The sequence below is a fragment of the Paramacrobiotus metropolitanus genome, unplaced genomic scaffold (assembly GCF_019649055.1).
Source record: "Paramacrobiotus metropolitanus isolate TYO unplaced genomic scaffold, Prichtersi_v1.0 Parri_scaffold0000080, whole genome shotgun sequence".
In the NCBI taxonomy this organism is placed as follows: domain Eukaryota; kingdom Metazoa; phylum Tardigrada; class Eutardigrada; order Parachela; family Macrobiotidae; genus Paramacrobiotus; species Paramacrobiotus metropolitanus.
This window is the reverse complement of record NW_026570300.1, coordinates 15,479-39,500: the sequence shown is the minus strand read 5'-3', so window position 1 is coordinate 39,500 and position 24,022 is coordinate 15,479. Positions and strand designations below refer to the sequence as shown.

Sequence of the window (24,022 nt, the reverse complement as noted above, 5' to 3'; positions counted from 1 at the left end):
ATTGCCCCACGTTCATTCACGGAAGCTATTTACTGTACTAGTCTTTTCATCGAAAAAACATCAAGAATAGCGACTCACCTAAAAAAACCAAACCAATCGGTACTAAAGCTTTCTCGAATTGAAGTAACCACAAAATCCGCATAAAACTTGAAATTCATAGTCCTATCATACCGGGAAAGATCGTGAACCGGCACCATATTAAATCAGTCCGGTTTCAGGTGTTATATTTATACAATAATTTTTGTAGTTTAATGCAGTCTGTACTCGCAGTGCGCAAACCAGTGACTTCAAACGAGTCGCATATATACTCTCCATGATCTTTCTGCGAGAGCTCGAAATATGCAAACACTTTGTTAAGTACACAAGTAAACCGGAAGTGCCAGGAAACAGGGATCATAGCGTGTTTACCGACAATACATATAAAATATGAAATTAATGTTTCGCGATTTTCAGACCCGAATAGTTTGCCGTAAATGGGGTGCCAAATTAAATGTTTCCACTTTAAGATGTATCAGATTTTGTACTTAACAGAACACTTGTGCTATCACTTGTATTAATTTTTTGGTTTTATCGTTTGGTTTTAATTTCTAACGCGAACCATGAAGAACAACGAAAGGCTAAAATGCCGATCATCGCGCCAGTTGCCGGGACAACAGCACCTGCTCACTTTTGAGTTGCCGAATTACAGTTAAGTGTTTATAATTACTTTATAGATGCCTACTGCATGGTGCACATTGATGCCCACAATGTGAAACTGTTATCCACAATGAAGTATTATTACGATCTGAATTAGGTCTGAATCACATTAGTCATTATTCAACATTAATTGTAATCAACAACATTTTTGTTGTCAACATTACAGTTTCTTATCAACGCTACAGTTTCTTAGTTCTTTCTTTGTCAATTTGCTTATCCCCATTACAGTTTAACAACATTATAATTATCAACTTTATAATTTAAAAACCGTCTAATAAACAATATTACAGTTATTAACATTTTACTAACTGTAACAACAACTCAACCAACAACAACATATAGCGGCTCGAACGGTTTACGCAAAAGGCTTTTCAGCCCAGTAGCCAGCTCCAGCAATGTGGCGGCGGTCAGCGTGATCCATGGAAAATTGCCGTCAATATGGTCGAGCAGTGTCGAAGGAATGTCCGTATTCCTACTGTAATAAGAAATCCTTATCACCACATCTTAAGCGCTTTTACACTGCAGTGAATACGGCAGGAATCGTATCGAACGCTTTCGTGTGAATATAAAACATTACCATTACCTAAGGATGACCTTTTGGACAAACAAATCCACGGGGGCCCTCCGATCTTCATCAGCTTCCTGCAAGTTTTCCATTATGCAGTCATGTATCAGCTGCAAATAAGTGGTTTTTTCCGTCATCTGCCCGGCCACTAATCGCTCAATCAGTTTCCAAATGCTCTCCATAAAACCATCCCCGGGAAGTACCGCCCGCTGCACAACTAGCCGGTAGCTGAAATCCCGATACACCCCTGACTGCTCGATATCCGGCCAGCGCAACTCATACCGCCCACCCCACATCAGTCTTTCCTCCATGGACGTAATACCGGCGACTTCCACGTTGGCCAGGACGATCTCCCGACAGGTGCGTGCCAGCTGGACGAGACTGGCCAAGCGGACGTGGATGGACGACATGGTGACCTTGGTGAGGGTGTGAGGCAGCCAGTCCCAAAGGTCACAGGGCATTCGGCAGTAAAGTGGCGCTGGTGGACGGCCAGCGGCGTCCCGGGGGTAGGCCCGAAAGGTCAAGCTGCTGGGTTTAGTGAGGGCGCAACGGCGCCGAATGGTGCGGCGCTCGATCGTGCAGTGCCCTCTCCAGCAGGTGTCCCACATGTCGACGCGATGTTGGCAGCGACGGATGTCCGGGAGAGCATACAGTGTGACGTTGGTGGCGAATGGAGGAGTGGAAAGAATGGCGTACCAGCGTGCGCATACCCTGAAAATACAGTTACCAGTTACTATAAGTAAACACAGAAATTAAATACTGCTGTACAAATAACACAGTGTAACAGAGTATCTGCAGTTCATATGTTTAATTTTTTAAATTTCACACCATTACTGTTTCAGTTAAGATTAACCACTGAATAACAAATACTAACATACATATTGTTACCGGTGTGTGATATCCTATATACATCTGCATGTGATAGGGTTTTGCACCATTGTTTCACCAACCGTTTGAAGTCGTCATGGGTGGAACTGTTAACGCAGTGGAACACCTCCGCCAGTATCTCGTTCGGCATTTGCTGGAAGGCATTGGGTGTGGTTTGGGCTGTCAAATCGCTGTTGGCCAATGTCGCGAAAGTGGAAGATTGTCGATTATTGCAGTTCAAGCTGGACCAATCATTTACCCAAACAGTGCCGGTCGGAAGCGGACGTATCTGTCGTTTCTTATGCTTTCGTAGTTTCTTTTTTCCCATTCTAGCGTTCCTGCAAACAACAAGATTTGCGTCGACAGGTATATTGTCTGGCATCTGTAATTTCGCAAGACTTGCTTAGAACTTTTTGGTACGTATACGTGCGCACTTGTTTTTATGCGAAAATTTGAAACTAAATAATTAACGTTCCTTACAACTTTACAAGTAATTATATGGTGCAGTTGGTACTTTAATGATCCACCACTCACTGAAAAACATGAACTAGAGCAAAAGTACAAGCAAATTCAAACCAATTCTTAGAACATGAAAAGCACGATATAGAACTTCGGTATATCTTCGGTATTAGGTATGGTATATCTTACCAGTTTGCGAATAGGAATAACAGTACGGTTATTACACTTCTGTAAATAATGGTAAATTTCAGAAGTTTGATGGTGTGCACAAGCCCTTTGCTGTTATGAAGTTTCGCTTGCTTAATCACCGGTGCATTTCATTGATTACGACTTACGAGCACTTAAAAATTCATCTACTAAGTACAGTCTATAGATATTTAAAGCATACAAGTTACACGCCTAGAAACAAAGTCATATACGCCTAGAAACAACACATATAAATAAATAACTATTTTTATTAATAATTATGTTCGTATGTCACAGCACAGTATGCACATTGCTGTTTTTATTACGATGCAGGTCTACTTACACTCGTATTCATACAGATGCAACTTACGGGTTACACTGTAGTATACTTACAAAATATACAAATAGATACATGCCATGCAAAGTTACTAAGCATCGGGAGACCAAAACTTTTATCGGTAAATATGACAATGTTATGCGTATCATACAAGACTAGGGAAGTATACTGCGCAAGAGGACTAAGCACAAAGCGCAGTAAAGTCATAAGTACACTAAATTAGGATGTCCTCCATGTAGTGATAAAGGTCATACTCCCTGCACGACATGATCCCCGTATAAAAATCCGCACATCAGTCTCTACCCGTCCGAATGACGTCATGAAACTCGATTTCTCTCCGGCCGTGCGCGTCGGTATCGTGTCCGTCTTCATATTCGGCTTATGCCGGCGCTTCCCTGTTAGTGACGCCCAGTTTGTCTATGATCCCGGCACGGCGTACGCGGCCCTATTGGCTCGCCAATACGGACAGTTATCCCAGGGATATCTCCCCGCATATTATCTCCATCCCGCCCTGCAGATGGCTCGCCAGGAGGCGGAGCAATCCGCCGCCCATGAAATGCAGAAGCAGTCGGCGGGATTCGGACAGACAGCGCGCCTGGTGCTGCTGGGGGAGAATGAGTTTGTGTTCGGGCTGAAACCCTATATACGCACCGACGGACCGGAGCTGACCACGAGGAGCCCGACACAGCCGACAACCGCTGTACGGATATAGATACATTCTGGGATAATTGTAAAGCATTTTTAATTTGTTATGGATTTCTTCTCCCTTGGGCTGCATCTTAATTTGTAAGTACTTAAGACATTATCTACGATACATATGCTAATCGAAAACTGCTTCTTGGCATCGTGATGATTCTGTGTTTATGAAATGACGCATATAAAGTTTGTCCGCTATCTTATCTTATCTGCTGACCTTTAATTTCTGGCACAAGTACAATATCGGGCAGAATGTGTAAGTACATCTAAGCATATAAAAATAACTGTTAATACAAAGCAGCGAATTTTAATGGTTTTCATTACGTTAGAAAGTGTTGCTAATTCTCTGTTAGCCGAACTTTTCAAGATTTTTTTCGCCGACTGTTACGCTAATTTCGTGCGTTTTCCAGCATCCGAAGAGATTCGCTAAACTATGTTGACAAAAAACAAAACTGAGGAAAAAAGATGTTCTTCTTAAAAAATGCAGTATCATAGAAAATATAACACGATAATGACTAAGTTCTTTCTCCTGGTCTTAGAGAAAATACAACACGCGATAACCATTTTTACGTACCTCAGATTTACACTGTAAGCCTTATTAATGTGAAGTCCAACGCTGGAGCCGTAAATAAAATTCAAACCTATATTGATAACGCTCTGTCATCGGTTTAAACTCAATAATTATGAACATCAAATTCTGTCCAAGCGATTGATGTACTGGGGTCGATAAGTAACTGCTGACTGAGCATGGAGCAGTGAAAGTTTTGTTACGCTTCCGAAATATTCCGAATACTTCGATCGCCAATATAGGCACACTATATAATATTCTCGGGCATATAGTGTGCCTGACCTTATCCTGGTTGTGCCGGCTGCCGTCTCCAGCGTCCCTTTTCGAAAATGAACAGACAGCATACTGTACAAGCTGGTGTTAAAACAGGATATACAACTGACCAGACCAGATGGACTGTAGGTCAGCAAAAATTTGCAAAGTAGTGCTACAATGTAGATTCAACCGCCATCCTTATGATGATATCCTTCAATATACAGACACAGTCAACTGCTACATTTTAATTTCTTTCATTTTAAAAAATCTTAAGGGTGGAAACAACTATTGCCATTTCGCAGAGGTTAGTGTCATCACAATATTTATTAGAAATTCTTTCATACAGTGCATCATATGGAACAGAAGTAAAATTAATACGTTCAATAATTATAACAGCGCGTACTGTCATAACTGCATTTGAAATAAAAACAGAGCTTTTTTGAATATGTTTTATGCTCTTTTTGTACTCGTACATGCATCAATCTCTAATTAGCACGTCGGGTCCGTCTTTCTATCAAATTTATTTCCATTATGCCAGCATAAAACAACTGCTCAAATTATCGCCGCGAAAAAGCATTCATCCTTAAATAATCCACTGCCGCGGTCAGATACGGTCATACAGATAAGACGATAAAACCCAATCCCAATAAAAAACAACCTCCACCGCCTGCCAAATATCACCGGACACCCCGTTCCCAGAAAAATAAATAAATCCATTTCCCCCGGATTTTCCTACATGGTTTTCACATTGGCATCCACTTCGAATTCACAGCCCGTCGTGCCGATCACATCGGCGACCGCCACTCCTTCCGCCAATTCCGTCAGGCGCAGTGTTCCATTGGCCTTGTCCACGACAAAGACGCACTTCTCCGTGATGATCATATCCACGACACCTTTACCGGTCAGCGGCAGTGTGCACTCGTTGAGGATCTTGGGATCGTTCTTCTTCGTTGTGTGCTCCATCACGACCACCACCTATACGGAAACCACGAATAAATAATGAAAAAATGTAATTTCTTTCTCTTGGGAAAATTCGAGCAGTAAAATGCAATCGACAGCCTCGACACGAAAATACGTCATACGCCATTAATAGCCATCATACTACGATAGCACACAATTTATGTACGCAGCCACCATTTTGCATTACTTCACAAGTTCAGCTTTCAAACAAATATACAAAAAACAATTTTATTGCTCACACGAATATTTCCATAGAAGTATTAAACGAACATTTCGATTTTATTATTAAACTATCAAGCTTATTACTTCATTATTATTAAACGTATATTTCGATGTTATCTCGGATATTCGCTGTTACGATTATAAATCGGTCCACACATATTTTCGAACGCCTGCACCAACCAACATACGGACAAGCACCGTTAACATTATCCAAAATTAAACCAATCTACGGTGAACCACATCACCTTTGTTCCGGCTGCACTGGCCGACACGAGATCCATAGCGCCGCCCATCCCCTTGACCATCTTCCCGGGGATCATCCAGTTGGCCAGATCGCCGCGCTTCGACACCTGCAGGGCGCCCAGCATCGTCAAGTGAATGTGCCCACCGCGGATCATCGCGAAGGATTCATCGCTGCTAAAATAACTGGCGCCGGGCAGCACCGTCACCGTCTGCTTGCCGGCGTTGATCAGATCGGCGTCCACTTGCTCCTTGGTGGGATATTCACCCAGACCCAGAATTCCGTTTTCACTAAAAATTAAGAAGGGGTTCTGGTAAAAAAAAACAGTTCACATACTATTGTCATGAATTCATCGTTAAAACCATGCCATCATCTAAACCAATATAAATGAGTATTTCAACTACGCCATTACGTGTACGGCCAACAGTCCCTGCACTACGATACAACTCATAAGCATTCGTCAGTTTATAGCTTGCAAGTGTTCAGTCACCAGTGGCTACCAAAACATTCTACTAAGGATAAGAAACTCCATTAAGTCCATTGCAACTTCAAAACAAAGTTCCTTTAAAGTTCAAACTATCAAAATTATTTTAAAAGCAAAATACTCAAAGATTCAACTAACTTGCAGTTATTTATTTGTTAATATAATAATAAGTAATATTAATTTTATAATAATAATTTTAATATTATTTGTTACATATACATACTGTACTTACTTTTTCCTACAGCCAAGTTTGTGATTAAATACTCCAGTGAGGTACAAGTACTGTACCTCCATAGTGAGAGACTTGTACTTCAATAAAATAAATAAAATAAGAACTTTCCTAGAAACACAGAAAGGTGCTTAAATAAAAAACCAATACTCATTTCAAATAAGCAAAAAATGGAAAAATAAACCGTCGCGATCGCAGTGCAATTTTCCAGTCACTTTCTCTACGGTTTACATCCCACAGAAAGCCCAATTCATATCGGAAAACAGAACCCAATGCGTTTGGCAATAAAAAAAACAGAAACTATTGAAAAAAGCGAAACAAATACAGCCTCAACCGTTTCTGAAAGCGTCCTTTACATACCTCTGCAGATGGACTTTCATCCCTTGGGGAATATGGTTGCTAGCCAACATGGGGATCCCGATGCCCAGATTGGCATACATCCCGTCCTTGAACTCCTTGGCCGCGCGGCGGATAATCCTCTCCCTCATAATGGCATCCAAATCATCTCCTCCCTTCCCTTCGTCCGCCTTCTTCAGCGTCATACGCTCAATCCGCTTCTCATACTTTTCGCCCTGCACCAGCCGGTGCACGTGGATGCCCGGCACATGGATCTGCTCCGGATCCAGCTCGCCCACCTCCACAATCTCCTCCACCTCGGCGATGGTGATGCGGCTGGCTTTGCAGATGGGCGGATTGAAGTTGCGGGCCGTCTTGCGGAAGACCAGATTGCCTAGTTTGTCGGCCTTGTACGCCTTGACCAGGGAGAAGTCGCCGGTGATGGCCTCCTCCAGGATGTACTCGCGGTTATTGAACATTTTGGATTCGCGGGTCCGGCTGGCGATGTCGATCTTGTTGTTGGGCCCGTACTTGATGGGGGCGCCGCCCTCGTGCACCAGGGTGCCCACGGCGGTGGGCGTGTAGAAGGCCGGGATGCCGGCACCGCCCGCGCGGATGCGCTCAGCCAGTGTGCCCTGAAAAAATTCACATGATTTTCCTTTGCCTACTCTGAGATGCGCAGATTGCCAAATTAAAAAAAATGATATTAATATTTTACAGTAGAACTTATAGCGTGACCGTCGGTAAAAATCTAATTAAACAGCAACTGATAATAAACAATCGCAAACCAAGGCCAAGCAGAACGAAAACTTGATAAAAATGAATTAAATATCTAAATTAATTTAGTCGATATGCCTGTCTATATGCCTGTTAGTGTTATGCACAATTGCACACTTCGGAGTCACTTCCATATCATGATCATGTGTTGCTAATTTGCCACTCGTCTACACCGTTGTCGACTTGTCGTTATCTAGCAGTATTGCAAAAAAAGCAGGGCATTGCAGTTATTTTTCAGTGATACCAAAACCTTTACATATTATAACATATTAACAATAAATTTACAGAATATCAAATATCGTCTATAAGTTACATCGGTATACGTAAGATTCAGTAAGATGTTACGAACCCAACCTGAGGAGTTAACTCCACTTCCAGTTCCCCACTGAGATACTGCCGCTCGAACTCCTTATTCTCCCCGACATATGACGAAATCATCCGCTTGATCTGCTTAGTCTGCAGCAGCAGTCCCAGCCAGAAATCATCCACACCGCAGTTGTTGCTCACCACCGTCAGATCCTTCACCCCCTGCTTAACCAGCGCCGCGATGAGGTTTTCGGGGATCCCGCACAACCCGAAGCCGCCCACCAGCAGTTTCGCTCCGTTGGGAATGTCCTGCACCGCGGCGGCCGCGCTGGGATAGATGCGGGTGTCCCCGATGGGATGCGCGGGTTTCGTGCTGAAGAACACGCTAGGCAAGGCGAAGTATCCATTGGATGAGGTTGGAACGCCAAAACAGTGTTTGAGCAGGGGACGAGCGGAGGGACTGAGCAAGACACGCATCCTGATCATGGTCTGCACGATTTGGGAGGGAAACTGGGGAAATTAAAATTAGCTGCCAAAGGTTGCTGCAATAAGTACACACAAGCGATGTAGTCGAAGCACGCAAATGCAATAGTCAGATTATTTTCGTAAGTTTTTCAGGTACGATTCACATGCTTCAGCTGGTACTGCCAGCGATAATCATACAGATGGAAATAAACAGGAGTAAAATTCACAGTCAGGATAGCTTTGTGCAGGATGATTTAGGAGCAATCAATCAAAATCGTTGCCAGATTTTCACATTTTTACCGACGAAAAAAATGTTTTCCTGCAGGTGATCTGCGCAGTGCGCAATCGTAAAAAGCGTGTTCTGACGAGAGCAGATATACTAACAGTGCAGAAGTATCGTTTGTGGCAATTTTATCTTAGAATTTGTCTGAGCCGCAGCACCGGGATATACCGAGGCGGTGAGCAGGCGACGGCAGTACTGACAATGCTTTACTCAATGTGACTGCCAAATTACGTGCAAATTTTAAATGATTCAAAATGTTTAACTTGTTGTTCTAGCAAAATTGTACATAGGCAGAAAATACATAATAATATATACTTTTAAACGGTATGCATGGAGTTATTTATTTTGATTGCAGAGTAATGATATGACTCTCCGAGTTAACATAGTCTTCTACGAGAAAATAGAGAAAAGCCAGCACCAGGTCTGCCATAGACGGGTATGCTAATTTCTATCATATAACACTTTCTTTGGCTGAAAACAAAAAACCTGCATTCATACTGCCTAAAGTAAATATTATTATAAATTTTTCAACATGGATACACTGCTTAAGAACAAAGTTAAACATTTTGAATATTTAAATTTGCGTATTTGGCAGCAGTCACATTGATAAAGCATTGTCAATACTTGTCGCCTGCTCACCGCCTCGGTATGTTATCCCGGTGCTGCAGCTCAGACAAATGTAAGTAAAAGCCGCGTTCTTCTGACTTCATTTCCATTTCAACTGTCTTTTGCATTAATGGATGCATAGCAAAATTCCACTGTAAATTCACTAGATTGATTTACCGAATTGCTCGGTGTGCTCTCCGTCCACCGCTGATGGCCTGGGCCGGCTGGCAGCCGGGGGCGGTTGGATTGAGCGTCACTGCGGGCCTGGAGGTGTGGTGGGCGTGACTCTTTCGTATGACTCGTTGTTCGGGCTTCGGTTCAGTGATTCGAGCTGCACAAGGGCGCGTGCTGTGTGCTCGAAGTCGTCTTTGACGTCTGCTGACATGTGAGAGGACTCATTCGGATGAAACTTTCAAGTCAGCGGACTCGAACCCAGTCTTGTCTATTTTGCCAGCTAATCATCAGCCGTTATTAGTGGTTTTATCCGAGTCAAAGTGACTTGAAGGACTCTCTCATCTTTCCATTTGGATTCTGATTTCTGAACAAAGAGGTGAGAAAACCCGTATCATTTTGAATTTTCATTTGAGCAGATTTCAAAAGGATCTCCTTAGCTGCTTCTCGCGACTTCTCCTTAGCTGCTTCGCGGGAATTCTTTTTTCAGTTGCAGTTCGATAATCGTTTACGTTTGAGTGTACCAAAAGCATTGGAAATTATAATAATTCATTCTATGGTCACAAGATTTTTGATAATACAAGCGAAAGAAACCAACGATTAAGAAAAGCATAATTAATTTTAGTATTATTTTTTGGGTGGTTTCCTGTTGCTTTTTTCTCTCCTAGGAGAATACTGACAGGAAGATGTAACGGAAAATATACTATATATAAATACGTACCAGCTAACTACGGTTAACTGTAAACGGCAACATTGATTTTACAATTTTTTGGAATAATTTTTTTTTATTTTTGTATCAAATGTGAACTCACATTTCCGGTTGCTGGCAAGGGTTTTTCTAGTGTTGCTCTGCAATGGTGGCTGTAGCTCGTAGATTTGCGGCACTTTTATTTGACCATTCAGGATGGAGGAGTTTATCGTCACCCACAATGGCACCGAGGCGAATTCACCGTCGGCGACGAACGAAGAGGAGACGTCCGGCATCCCCCTGAGCACCGGCAACGGGAATAAGGGCCGGCACCACTTCACCGTGGAGGAGGACATGGCGCTGCTGCATCTGATTGTCGAGCGGAATCCCTTCGGGGTGCGCGGACAGCGGGGCGCGGTGTGGGATGAGATCGAGACGGCGCTGCACGAGATGGGCTACGACTGCACCATTAAAAGCTGTCAGGTATTATTATGATTTATGAATGCCATTAATAAAAATTAGCATACAGAGTAGATAAAAAATCTTTTTGTTTTTCACTGACGAGTACAGATTATATTATTTAGATGATTATTTGGATTAGCGCTTGCGCGTGTACATAGTATTTATTTTCAATGGGTGCAGAAAATAATCTGTGAAAAAGTGCGCGCAACATCACACGATGAATGAGAATAAAATTTTGTTTAACAGTTAACGAAATTTCAGTGTATTGTGACTGAAGTACGGCTTTTATAATCCAAGCTCGAATAATGCATTCACCCCGTGCCACTGCTCTACGAATGGTCGTGATTGTAATGTGTGTTTCCATCTTGATTGTAGGATCGCTTGGCCCGGCTGCTGCGTACGATGCAGTCGGAAGATGCCATGCGCAAGTCGGTGTGCGGTCAGACGATGCAGACCAACGCCGAGATGATGCAGCTGCTGGAGGAGGTCATCCGGCTGAAGAGCAATGGCGGCGTGTCCATTGTCGGTGAGATCAAAACGGACCGCAGTCCGCGCCCACCGGTAGAACGGAAACCGGTCATCCGGCAGACGGTTACCGCGATGCCGCTCACGGCCGACAGCGTGGCCTATGTCCAGTCTAATAAGCGGACACACGGTAAGCATATGCATTAATATTAATAACATTTTTAGTCAATTTTTTAATTACTTTACAGATTTTTTGTCGATTAATTTTAAAGCTGGAATTTAAAACTAAAATTTCTGTTTTAATATAGTACATAATTTAAAAAATTTTTTTTAAAATTAAGTTTTTGTAATTTTGGAAAACTTCAATAAAGTTTAATTAATTTAATTATTGATTTTCTCTAGATGAGACCATCGTGGAATCCGCCGATCTCCTGGCTCCTCCTTCAAGATCCAGCGTCTCTTTGCCGACACCGGTGACCAGGGAATGTATCAGAAACAGAAATTAGCGCTAATGCGCGAACACCTCGATCTCGAAATGCGCAAAGTCCAGCTGAGCGAACTCAAGTTCAAAAAAGACACCGAACTGGAAGAACTGCGCCTCAAGATCGAAGCCGACAAAGTGGAGATGGAGACGCGCAAGGTGAGTCTGGAGCGCGAGAAACTGGACATGGAACGGCGGAAACAGGATCTGGAGATCGCCGAACGGACACAGCATCTGGAGACGATGAAGCAGCAGCAACAGGTCCTCTTCCAACTGTTAACCAAGAAACTGAATGCCGATGGCTGAGAATTTGTCATCTGGTCGTTGTTGATTATTTTTACTGTACAGTATTATTTAATATTTTTATAGTGCTATGAAATATTATACGTTTGTTGATTATTTCATTTAAAACATGTCAATGCAAATTAAGTACGTTATTACTTGCGCGAGTTTGACGGTTCTCTGTGCATGATTGCAAAACGAGCTAAAAAGTGACCTTACGATCTGATCTTTTGTCATAGAAAATATGAAAGATTTGTTGTGTATGAAAATACAAAATTGAAAAATGAAACTTTTACCAGCTTGCATCAGTTACATACTGTAATTCTCACATTATTGAATAATTCACTGATTGGTACAAATTGATTGATTTATGGATTCCGGCTAAATGAAAATTGTTGGAAAAAGAGTTTCCTCTTTCCAAACTCGCGCGGTGCGGAACGATTACTTTAAACTATGCGATTAGCAATCTGTCAACTTTAATTTTTATTAGCACAAGTATCATTCCGATTCAGTTTATGTACATCAACGAACGACGGGTATTTTAAAAGAACACACACGGGAAAGAAAATAAACATAAAAAATAAATAAATTTAGAAAAGACACGACACACATATGCCACACGGAAAAAGTAAAATCTTAAAACTTCGTTTAAAAAACAAAAAGAAAAATTTCTGTATAGCTACCTTCATAAAACCACCAAAAAATAATACCCCCTGTAAACGTAATATAAATTCTCCCTGATACGTCTGATGAAGATTACTGCAGAGGAAACGTGATACAAATACTATAACGGGCAAACAACAAGAGCCTGTATAAACTGCCTTTTTCTCCATCCAAAATGTACAATGTCAAAAATGTCCCGCAGTGTCCCCGGAAATCTGGAAGAGTTTCCCCCGGAAAAGACCCAATACAGCTGCAATAGGCAGGCGACCAGTCAAATGAGCAGAGACCACTTCAAAGGCCAACACATCGTATTAATCCGCCTTGGAACGTCCACGGTTTCCTTGTTTGACGGTTATTCCCGATCTGTGCGTACTGTTCTGTATCAGCTTGGTTGTAATTTTCTGGATATTCTCACACCTTTCCTTCTGCAAAAAGAGCAAAAATCATATTCTTTGATAATAAAAATTATTAATATTATTTTTGTCTAATATTGTTAAATTTACCTCACCACACCGAAATTCTCTACATTCCCCATAATTTTTCTTTTAGTTTTTATCTTGATAGCTCGCATGCTAAGATTCAGTTGTTTCAATTTCCAAATCATCACGTCGCTCGATATTTAAATTTCTAAGACTAAGTTTTTTGGTGTACCATGCAGAAATCGTAGTGTACTGGCATAACATTGATTCACAGAAACCTAAACGTACCATAAGATCCGATATCCGCCGCGAATCGTCTTCTTGTTTCCTTTTGGCAGCATCGGCCTTCAATTTCTTTTTCAGCACGGGCACCTTATGAGGTCTGTAGTTTTTCTTCAGGCTCAGCCGCTCGGTGTACGTTTCAAAGTAGAATTTGTTCATGTTCATCGGGACCCTGCAATTGCATTCACAATCAATATCAACCACAAAAAATCCGGTGCTAATTTGACGAATTTAATTAAACATCTGTGGGCTTCTCAAACGGCATACGTTCGGCTTACATAGAGCGGCATACATAGAGCGAGTAGCCGGAAAATGTAACGCAAAAAATATATATGATGTTTTCTCTTGTACAGCAGACGGCGCCCGGGAAAATGAGCGGCATTATATATCACACCAAACCAGTCAACTACTCATTACACTACGGTTTTCATCCGTATTATTAGTACAGACTACGAAACCGCCACAATAATCAAGAACTATTTCGGAAAAAAACACTGGCGGCCCAAAAATTATGCGAGTTAAGTTGATAATCTTCACTGGCTAGTAAACATATAATCTTAATAAACAATTTCGGAGTGAGAAGCACTCCCAAAGCTAGCATCAACCGGAAATTAAATCCTAATAATATTAATTGTAGACTAAAGAGAAAGCAAACCTCCTGCAGAAACAAAAACTAATACAGTACTGCAGCTACTACTGCTTCGTACCTACAAATTTACACCGTCATACTACCCATCCACAATTCACATTCACCAATAGCTTCACAGTTATTTTCAATTTTTAAATTATCACGTCGCTCGATAACATTTGATTTACAATTTTAACTATCTTTTATTTTTTATTTCGACTTGATACAACTATCGCAACACGAATACACTGCTGTATGCTTTACCTATCCTTCAGCATAATCCGCGAGAAGATATTTGTCGTCTTATGGTACTTCCATTCACAGATATAGCAGTGCTCCAGGGGGAATTCCCGTGGCTTCCCCTTGACGAACAACTGCGACTCCATAACACAGAACCTCCCCAGCACCGCCTCCAGCGCCACCGACTCGGCGAAGGCCGGCGCATAAATCAACTCGTTTTTGTAGAAGGACCGCGTCGCTTCGTGAATGGTCTCATGCGGCCAGAGAAACGGCTGCCCGTACGCCCGCTTCGTGCCATCCGCATCCACGAACATCTTATCAATGCGCAGCAGATCCAATTCCCGCAGATTGTACACGGTGTCCCGCGAGGGCGGCGGCCGCCGGTTCGGGGTGAGGTACACACAGTCACCCACCCGCAGCTGGAAGTCCTGAATGTTGGGCACCATCAGGGAGACGTAGAGATCGAGGTTGTCGGGATTGCTGCTGTGCGGGAGGTTCTGCGGGATTTCGCGGGGGATGGGACGCGGGGAGCAGCGTTCGCACTGGTATGTGAACTCGTTGAGATTCTTGGCGATTAGACCCATACATTCGGTATGCTGCCAGCACTGCAAAATCAGTCACAATGTATGCGGAAAATTTACGAGAAACCATTGGAGAATGCGACGCCCAAAATATCTAATGTCTATACCAATTATTCCAAAATGGAAATTACACTTGTCAAATCTGCACTTCTCTGGCAAAAGTTTTTCGCATTTTCCAGAAAGCGTTTAGATATTAAACTGGTCGTATTATGGATAATATCCCGTAAATTGGAATGTTCAAAATCCCGAATTATAAGCAGAACGTACAGAAGTATGCAAGGTTGAAAATGCGCCATTTCTCTACGATTGCAAACAAGAACTCTATCCCAACAGCCAATTCTATTTTTTAGTAAGTAAATCCGCCAACCAAACGCCAACTACCTGTTTATAGGCACAAAAACTGCGTCTCCATAACTTTTTAGAAGTGCAAGTCCTTTTGTAAGCTTAGGCGCTTTAGATCTTATTACAGAGAATTAAGTTTTTTTTCTACTGCAAACTATGCTAAAAACAGGCAGCGATTTTGGAAGCCCATTCATTACCTTGCAAAATTCACACTCGATCTGATGGCCTTCATCGAGAAATCCATTGCACGCGCACCGGATCACTTGCTCGTGATACTCCCGGGTGAACATAGACACATCCTCCTGACTGGGCTCCCAGTGAACCGGCTGAAAATGACTGGCGGGAAAGTGTTCATTCTGCGGCACAAAGAAGCCGTCGGTGCTGGTAGGAGATTCCAAAGGCAGACTGTTCCTCTCCGCGTCGCTCTCCACAGCCTGCTTGACGGTCTGCAAGAAGTACGGAGCGCTGGGAAGAATTGGCGGCTTTTGCTGCAAACAGACAAACATTCTAATAAACCGAAATAGATCAAAACAAGCGGCTGTTTAAAAGAATATTAACAGAAAAATCAGTAAACATAAAATGAAATCATACCGAAGAAATAAAAAAGACGTAATAAAAATTGAATAACTGAAAAGAAGCTGTAGCTAGAAATCCAGTAAACCAGTTCAATACGAAATTCGTTAAATAAATTCACAAGTCACAGCACGCGGCTTAGTTGCGAAGAAAAAAATAAATATCAACAAAAATCAGACGAAAAAACCGGAAACCTACCGAGCGTCTTGAACCGGGTTTTACGTATTCCAACGTCTTCTGCCACGGTGGACGCGGCATACGCACATCCATATCGCCACTATCGTACACCCTCCCACGTTGTGTCCCCGTTTTTATCGTGTTCCGCGTATTCCGTACTAACAATAAACGTCGCTGGATGCAGACCGTTTTCTCCGGCCTGGATATTACACCGATGGATGGCGGTGACGTCAGGATCGTTCCGGACCGGGACGAAACATCCGAGCGCTCGGACATGGCCCGATCCAGACCATTGACGACGTCCGCGGTCGTGGCCTTCTTCATCATCAATAAACCGTTGAGTTTCTGCTTTTTACTGCCGATTATGCCGCGACACGATTTGGCTCCACAATAACACTTTTGCTATAAAAATACGTGATGCGTGAATTAAAATAACAATTTTTTCACACCACCAAAATAATCTGTACCTGGCGACTGTAGTTGTCAAAGTTGTAATCATAAGTGATCTCTTCCCCAGCCGCAACGTCCTTGAAAGCGATGATGATCATCCGGTGCTGTCCATCGACGGTCCATTTCTCCACGTGACAATTCGGCGCACACGAATGGTTGATGTAGCGCGCCAGACTTCCGCACTGGTACGCATCAATCACGGTGTTCCCATCCAGCTTCAGACAATAATGGTGTGGCGATTCCTTGTATTCTTTGCTCATTCGGGTGTTGAACTTTTCCACTGAAATCACTTCACCGCGGTATTCACACACCAGTGTACCTATAACCATAAAGAATAACAGAACTGAATTAAATCTGCAATTATCCCCGACCGTTTTGACGTACTCCGGTTGTACTTTAGAATGCAGATAGCTTAGTTATTGCATCTGTAGCGTGCACTATTTTTATGAAGGACGAATTTCGCGTACGAGCTATGCTTTTTCTGTAAAAGCGCTTTTAATACGTCAGCAACGCTTTCATACATTGCTGATTATCGATAACTTTTTGTGATTATTTTGAGTTTGCAATTCTGGTTGTTTTGAAGTTTGATAAGTAAACTGTTGCTAAAGTTTTTATTGGAGGTTCGATCTGAAATACGAGTAGGCAAAATAGTACTTCGACTACGATCTATTAACTGCCTGTTGATGATCAACCACATTTTTGAACGGATTCTGGGAGATACTAAATTAAAATATGGGTTAACTGCTCCATAAAACAAGCGAAATTCACCGGCACAAAAAAGGAGTAGCAATTCGGAATTTATTTCAGTTTTTTACGTACCAGCTTTAATGTGCGAGCGGGTCCGCACTCCTCGGCCCTTGTTCTCCGTATCGAACACCTCCAGATCCTTCACAAACTCCCCGTTCCTAATCCCCTGATTGGAACAGCGCTCGCCCGTCGGGCACGACACCGGATCACACTCAATAAACAGCAGCCGGTTCATACACGTCTCCCCGCAGCCCTTCTCCCCGGGTATCCGCGGCATCGAGCACTGGCACACCCCCAAATCCTTCACCTCCTTCTTGGGTTTCGCCAGACTAACGCTGGCGTAGATGTTCTTCGTCATGTTGAAGCGATCCTCCCCTAACTCGGCAATCATCACGGAGGAGGTGCGGCGTTTCAGACCCGGTCCGCCGGATCCACCCTCGGCTGGACGCTTCCGACCGCTGGGCAGGACACTGGCGGGCGGCGACACCGAGACGGTGCTCAAGGGGGAGTGGGACGGGGAATCCTCCGGGACGTCGAGGCGCGGCTTCCGCAGAACGACTTTCAACGAGAGCGCGGATGTGGAGGCGCGGGAGGTGGAGGGAGAGTCTCGGGGGACCAGCAAGTTCTCTTCGGGTACGGATTGCGCTGCAAATCCCGCAATACCATCACAATCAAATATGTATTTATGAGTTATCCCGAATTACGTTACGTGATTATTCTGCTACTGAATTTTTAAATAATTTATAAATAAAATAATAAATGATTGTAATTATTACAATCATTTATTACCGTTGTTAATAATTTTGATAATTTTTTATGTATTACTGTTTTATTGTAAATCATGTTAAGAACGTTGGCAAATTCTTATTATGTTATTAATTTATGAATTATTATGAATAATGGACATAACTGATTGTAATTTATAAATTCAGTACGAGTAGCAGAATTACAGTAATCAAGAATAGTAGTACCGTACTTAAATTATTTTTCCATGAATTAGGTTATAAATTTTTAGTGTTCTTGTTTTATTAATATGCTATTGAATTTACTTATTATTATTTTCATAAGAAGTAGGTAAGGATTTTCAAGTATTTTTTACAGTTTGCTACCCCTTACCAGCACTGGCTTTGGTCTTACGAGGTTTGCGGACGCTCTTCGGAGCGATTCCCGATCCCGTCAGGGCCGTTTTCTCCGTGTCTGCAAAGCACAACATGGACCTGTTTCCCCCCTGCAAGAGACGCGCATTTCTGCGTTGCATACCCGTGGAAATAGTGGCCAACGGCGGCGTCTCTTTGGTCTTCGCAGCATTCTTCGGGGGACTACTCGATGGTGTCGAGACACTGTTTGAAGTGGCTTTCTTGCTCCCTGTGGAAGTGGTAAGATTAGAGCACACTGCCAACTGCTTCTGCTTATGACGGTAGAAGATGGACGTGGGCAGATACACTGCACACGGGAGATGCGACAGGATGTCGTCTTCCGATAAACACTGCTTGGGCATTGTACGATAGCAGTCATAACGATGTCAGTCATAAAACGATTTTAGCAAATGAAAATGTTCGGTCCACTCATTGCCAGTTGTTGTCAAGTACTGTGCACTTTCCAACAAATACAGCAATCGCAAATACATTTTTATAATAATGCAACACTAAAGTCAGAAAGCAACTGTGCAAACAGTTACACAAGTTAACGTGTGTTCAGATCTAAAAGTCGAAATATTTAACAGACAAACGAAAAACACCAACACCAATTTCAAGGCCTCGAGGTACGTATGCTTTATGGTTTACGCTGCAATACGGCGCACTGTGCATTTGCAACCCTGCCAAAGCCAATGCAAGCGTGACGTCACCAGCCTGCTGCACAGTGCACGCTACAGAGTGGTGCAGAGTTCAGACCAAAACGTCCCAAACGTGCGTAAAACGAAAAAAATTTTCTTTAACTGCAAGTGCATACGAAGTAAATAGTAATCATGTACCGTTGTATCGGTAAGAATAAAAAATACCGTATAACACGATTCGTATCCTTTGAAACGCCTTTAAAACTTCCGTTAGTTTTGATTGAATAACAGCGGTTCTAATAAGTACTTCACTCTTCAGTAATTAAGTAAATATTATTAGTACGACAGATAGTGAATAGATTAATTTTTACATAACGCGACTGACATAATAACTTACAATAATTAAGAAATAGACAGAATTCAGCAATTTGCGGCAAGTACGTGCCGGTGCAGCTTACAAGTACACTGTACACGGAATGTGACAGAACTGCCAAAAGATTTTCACTTCAAAAAATAAAACACTACGTACCGGTAGCGTGTACGGAAAGTTCAAAGTACTGTACGTACCTGCACCGGGCAAAGCCAACATGATTTTGAGAGTCATAATTAATTACAGTATAAAAACGCACAATATACAACTTTTTAGTGCAGTCGTATGAAAAAACTGTAGCGCTATTACAAAACGTAAAAGTACAAAGCAAGTATGTATTACGGCATTACACAATGTTTACATCTAGCGAAACTACAGAAAAATGGAGAATTGCGAAGTACAGCACGACGAAATCATTGTTCAATACTACGGTTCAGATTTTCTACAAAATCACACAGACGAACGACATCGGCGGGTCACCGGAACCAACACTCGGCCAAAAATCGTCAGAGCATACGTACGTGTTATTAGGAGCAGCAAATCCCAGCCAACTAAATCACTTAGCAACCCAAGTGAACCCAGCAAATTTGTTATCACTTTATATCTACGCACTTGGGCCTTAGCAATAATTAGATAAGAACTAAATTACGAAATAGTAGCTTAACAGCTGATACTAGTACTGCGATTGATGCCTTTTACTTCAACCGTAACAAGTAAAAGCTCGAACTTCCGGTCTCGTCTCTCGTAGTCTCGTTATTCATTGGCTACAGCGATTCCTACCGTACCTCATATGCCTTATACATTTTTCATGAGGTTATCATTTATTGTACTAATTTATCAGCGAATTAATACAAGAACGTATTAAACTTATCAGTATTGCACTTTCAAAACTGCAATACCAGTTGCTGTAATACTATATTAGTGTAGTGAGTAAACTGTAAAATGTGTATGTACCGCATTTTATGCATCAATTTTTCAACATCGCAACCAACCTGTTTGAAAGACATTCCGACTGTTGGCATCGTTGGGTTTCGGGGAGGGCACACTCTTGTACAGCCTCTTCTTAAACGGCAAAACAGACACCTGCCCCTCCCGGCGGGCCACTTCCCGACCCTTTCGCGCACCCTCCGGACTCAGCTCCATCTTCTCCACCTGCCCCGTCAACCCCTCGACATCTTCCCACAGCGCCCGATCAATCAGCGCCACCTTCTTCCTCATCAAACGCACATTCCGTCTAACGATTTTCGGATCAACCGGCGCACACACCTCCACACTGATCGCACTCTCCTCTTCCACCAACGGGACCATCGGCGATCGGACCCCGGTGTCAATCAGCGTCGACACCGGCAGCAGCGGCCCAGAGACGGACGCCAGACTGGCGAACGTCACGGCGCCCAGGGCCGGTGTGGTCAGGGCGCCAAAGCCCACCGCCTCGCTGTTCTTCGTCGTGAACGTCCCGAAACTGGGCAGGGAGGCCGTGGAGACGGGTGGGAGCGGCGGGGAGACGGGCAGTGTGGAACTACCGGCGGGGAAGAGGGTGGCATGCCGCGAGAGTGTTCCGAATTCGCTGATTTTGCTCTGCACACTGGACAGCAGTTGGTCCAGATCCGGCTCCAAGGAAGACGACTTCGAGGTGGCGACGAGGGATGTCGCTGGGAGCCCCGATGGTTCCGGGGTGCGCAGCTGCGCCTTCTCGGGTTTGCCGGGCTCTGATTTTTTTTGTTTCTTAAAGCTTTTGAAGTTCTTCACCGGAAGAGGAGGCTCGGGTTTGGTCGGGATCAGGAATAAACTGGGGGTTGTGGTCGGGGACAAGACCGGTGACATCGCGTTGGGTGGAAGACCGGTGGCGTTGAGGAGGATATTCGAGGGCATAATCAAACTGTAAAATACCACAATAAATTAAGTAATCACCAACAACATCAATAATTATTATCTCGGTTATCTGCACCGTGAATCGATGATCAGAAGTGGTCCTGATACGATAAAAAGGATCACTGCGACTAATGCACTGATTCTTGGCAGGGCTGAGTGCGGTCGAAATCTTGATAAACTGTATCTGCGGTTCATTTGTAGAACTTCACAGTTTAATCAATCCTTGCATACACCAACACGCTGCGCTTAGCGCACGTCTGCACGATTACATCTATATCAACTGGAAATTTTTGGATCAGTTACAGAGTTCTTCTGCAACTGGACTAAAAGTCTACAACTCAAATTTCGGCACTCAGATGAACTCAAATCTGGGATCTTCTAATATCTGCTTATCTTATTCTAGTTATTCGAAACAAAAAGTTGTTGAAAAAACTAGAAAAATACGTCATGCCAAAGCTTCCCTACATTTAACAAACCATCATAAATTACCCATAAGTTCATAACAGTTCAATAAAACCAACAAAATATTTGTTTTTTCTTACTTTTGCAATAAAGCATTTCCTGGAAGCAGGAATGGCGTGGAAGCAGCAAGATTAAACGGCGCTCCGGCCACAAACTGCGCCATCGGATCGCTCAGCAGCGGCGGCGGTACCGTGCCGCGTTTTCCCTTCCCGGTCTTGGCGGGCGATGCCGCCTCCCGGGATTCTTTAGGCATGATGGGCGGCATTCCACTCTTTCCCTTCCCGGTGTCCTTGCGCGGCGACGCATTCTTCGACACCTCCTCCACCCGGGGCGGCAGTACCGGCGGGACGAGAGGCGGCGGCGGGAGAACCGTCCCCGAGTCCTTCTTCTTGCCCGGTCGTAATGTAGGCGCCGCGGCGATGATAGCCGATATTTTATTCTGAATCTCGTTGTCTTCCGCGGGGGTGCTGCGCTTCCGGTGGGGCTCGGACGGTCCCGCCAGGAGCGAGGGACCGCGCGGGAAGGCGGCGGAGGGAAAGGGGGCAAAGGCGGGGGGAAAGAAGAGGTTGTGCGCTTTCCCCACATTTCCATTCACGAGGCCGCCGCCGTTGACCAGCTTCTCCGCGGACTTCGGGGGTTTGCCCTTGCTGGGGGACATCTTTAAGGGATCCTCGCTGGTGGGCCACGCGGGGGCGCGGACATCCACGGGCGCCTCCGGAGGTCGGGGTTTAAGATCTTTAGCATTATTTACAACCTAAAAACCAGAGAAACTGCTATAACAAAAACATCCCAAACATAGTTTTAAAAAAATCCAAAAATAATTTAAAGTTTTCGATTTTGCACAGATACAATTCGGGTTCTTGGAGCACATTTTTTCTTCCAGAATGCACGATTTTCTAGCTCGCCTTACCTCGGGATCGATCAAAAATGCAGGGGAAAACAAAAATACCCAACTGTATAAAATTCGAAAAAAATTTTTGTGTTTCAAATAATTAAAAAAATTCAGTTTTCAATTTTCTCCAGTTGTTAACAGATAAAATTCAGGTTCTTGGAGCGCTTTTTTCTCTTCCACTTTCGTCTTGTCTGGAGATCAGCCAAAAATACCCGGGATAAGAAATACCGAATTAAAAAAATCAAAAATTTTCGGAATGTAAATTAGTAAATAATTCAATTTTTTCCAGTTTTCAGCCGATGCAGTTCGGGTTCTTGGAGCGAATTTCTCCCTCTAACCCCGTCTTACCTCGGGATCAACCTCCGCAACAGTCTGTCGACTATGCTTTCCCTTTAATCCACCATTTTTCATCGGCGCAGACGATTTGCTTTTGGACTTTTGTGCAGTGGATTCCTTCGCTGGGGACGATGCAGACATCAGTTGGTGGGTACAATCAGAGCGCCGACTGCCTCGCGTAACAGTGCAGACAGTCAGATGGACATCCGATCGGACATTTAACGTTATCGGCTCACAATCAGCTGCATGTAAATGGAGCAGTCATCCATTCATCCACAGAAACAATGGAAAATAGGTCAGAACAATCTTGACGCGTCTACCCTGGAGAGCGCGCTCACATCCGACATGCCCGCTCACAGGATGCAATCCAAACAGTAAAAAACACGATAAAATATTTAAAATTAAAAAATCATCCGGTTAAAATTGCATAAAAAATTAAAAGATCGAAGCTCCTTCGTCCATCGATCAGGGATAGTTAATCAATGCCATTAAACTTCCAAATCCGATTTACAACATGATAAGACGATAAAACGCTTAAAAACTCCAAATTGAATAGCAATCAATCTAAAAACACATGGTACAGTCCGCATCACAGAGATCCAGGGGAAAGTAGTACAGCAGAAGAAAAACCATGGCTGCAGCAGAGTTCGCCAAACATTGTTCTAAAAGTTAAGCGCGGAGACTAGCGACGGCGCAGTAGTGTTTTTTCACAAATAAGGCACGCAAGTTTGGTAGTTACTTAATCAACGGAATCCGATCACGATAATCGACGGCTCTCAGGACACACCGAGTCGAAAAATGAGACGGTGAATGGAAGTTGTGAGTGGGTGAGAGAGAGGCAGAAGAGCAAGAGGCGTCAGAGTGTGTGGACAACAAACTCAGCACTGACTCACTCAAACCGCCTGTAAATGGCGCTCGGCCAATTAACAAGCAATGAATACAGGGATCCACTGGGAGTCGCCCCTTGGAGAGTCTTATTCATTGCCAATTAGCGACCGTCTGACGACAAACGGTAGGCTAGGCTTCCCTTTCGGCCGCTTATCGCTACCGCGCTGTTGTATTTTCTAATGAATGTTCTAAAAGGTTTTAAAGGTTGCCATTGTTGGCATGTCAAAATGGGGACAATT

General features: G+C 43.4%; 4 protein-coding genes across 5 annotated transcripts; 1 reads left to right on the top strand and 3 right to left on the bottom strand.

The window, feature by feature from the left end:
* Window positions 1-871: 871 nt before the first annotated feature.
* On the bottom strand, window positions 872-3,965 carry LOC129595591 (uncharacterized). Of its 2 annotated transcripts, none has more exons than XM_055492646.1 (4): window positions 3,167-3,965; window positions 2,212-2,466; window positions 1,280-1,972; window positions 872-1,171 (listed from the first exon to the last, which is right to left on the bottom strand). In XM_055492646.1, the coding sequence occupies exons 1-4, from the start codon at window positions 3,190-3,192 to the stop codon at window positions 1,018-1,020; spliced, it is 1,128 nt and encodes a 375-aa protein (XP_055348621.1). In that variant the 5' UTR covers window positions 3,193-3,965; the 3' UTR covers window positions 872-1,017. The 2 variants fall into 2 exon arrangements, with proteins under 2 accessions (XP_055348621.1, XP_055348622.1); XM_055492647.1 differs by lacking the exon at window positions 3,167-3,965 and adding an exon at window positions 2,777-3,152.
* A 985-nt stretch (window positions 3,966-4,950) lies between these two features.
* On the bottom strand, window positions 4,951-9,005 carry LOC129595611 (succinyl-CoA:3-ketoacid coenzyme A transferase 1, mitochondrial-like). The gene is made up of 4 exons (XM_055492670.1): window positions 8,233-9,005; window positions 7,126-7,736; window positions 6,057-6,342; window positions 4,951-5,604 (listed from the first exon to the last, which is right to left on the bottom strand). Exons 1-4 carry the CDS (start codon window positions 8,668-8,670, stop codon window positions 5,362-5,364), a joined length of 1,578 nt encoding a protein of 525 aa, XP_055348645.1. The 5' UTR covers window positions 8,671-9,005; the 3' UTR covers window positions 4,951-5,361.
* Window positions 9,006-9,819: 814 nt separating this feature from the next.
* Window positions 9,820-12,462, top strand: LOC129595619 (uncharacterized). The gene is made up of 4 exons (XM_055492678.1): window positions 9,820-10,088; window positions 10,613-10,880; window positions 11,235-11,514; window positions 11,732-12,462. The coding sequence occupies exons 2-4, from the start codon at window positions 10,614-10,616 to the stop codon at window positions 12,109-12,111; spliced, it is 927 nt and encodes a 308-aa protein (XP_055348653.1). The 5' UTR covers window positions 9,820-10,088; window position 10,613; the 3' UTR covers window positions 12,112-12,462.
* A 95-nt stretch (window positions 12,463-12,557) lies between these two features.
* Window positions 12,558-23,773, bottom strand: LOC129595610 (probable histone-lysine N-methyltransferase lin-59). Its single transcript, XM_055492669.1, has 12 exons — window positions 22,908-23,773; window positions 21,748-22,421; window positions 20,326-21,212; window positions 18,450-18,554; window positions 18,306-18,386; window positions 17,262-17,834; window positions 16,460-16,761; window positions 16,014-16,394; window positions 15,440-15,730; window positions 14,344-14,924; window positions 13,458-13,623; window positions 12,558-13,175 (listed from the first exon to the last, which is right to left on the bottom strand). The coding sequence occupies exons 1-12, from the start codon at window positions 23,034-23,036 to the stop codon at window positions 13,062-13,064; spliced, it is 4,284 nt and encodes a 1,427-aa protein (XP_055348644.1). The 5' UTR covers window positions 23,037-23,773; the 3' UTR covers window positions 12,558-13,061.
* Window positions 23,774-24,022: the final 249 nt, after the last annotated feature.

Bases quoted from the DNA above. Each gene is read 5' to 3' on its own strand.
- LOC129595591 (XM_055492646.1), bottom strand. From the start codon at position 3,192: ATGGCATGTATCTATTTGTATATTTT. The intron at 2,467-3,166 runs GTAAGTATACTA...TGTTGTTTGCAG, and splicing joins TGTATCTATTTGTATATTTT to GAACGCTAGAATGGGAAAAA. The intron at 1,973-2,211 runs GTTGGTGAAACA...CTGTATTTTCAG, and splicing joins ACCCATGACGACTTCAAACG to GGTATGCGCACGCTGGTACG.
- LOC129595611 (XM_055492670.1), bottom strand. From the start codon at position 8,670: ATGATCAGGATGCGTGTCTTGCTCAGTCCCTCCGCTCGTCCCCTGCTC. The intron at 7,737-8,232 runs GTTGGGTTCGTA...GAATTTTTTCAG, and splicing joins AAGTGGAGTTAACTCCTCAG to GGCACACTGGCTGAGCGCAT. The intron at 5,605-6,056 runs GTGATGTGGTTC...GTTTCCGTATAG, and splicing joins CCAGTGCAGCCGGAACAAAG to GTGGTGGTCGTGATGGAGCA.
- LOC129595619 (XM_055492678.1), top strand. From the start codon at position 10,614: ATGGAGGAGTTTATCGTCACCCACAATGGCACCGAGGCGAATTCACCG. The intron at 10,881-11,234 runs GTATTATTATGA...TCTTGATTGTAG, and splicing joins GCACCATTAAAAGCTGTCAG to GATCGCTTGGCCCGGCTGCT. The intron at 11,515-11,731 runs GTAAGCATATGC...TCTCTAGATGAG, and splicing joins GTCTAATAAGCGGACACACG to ACCATCGTGGAATCCGCCGA.
- LOC129595610 (XM_055492669.1), bottom strand. From the start codon at position 23,036: ATGTCTGCATCGTCCCCAGCGAAGGAATCCACTGCACAAAAGTCCAAA. The intron at 22,422-22,907 runs GTAAGACGGGGT...TCTGGTTTTTAG, and splicing joins TTGCGGAGGTTGATCCCGAG to GTTGTAAATAATGCTAAAGA. The intron at 13,624-14,343 runs GTAAAGCATACA...ATGCAATTGCAG, and splicing joins CGGATTATGCTGAAGGATAG to GGTCCCGATGAACATGAACA.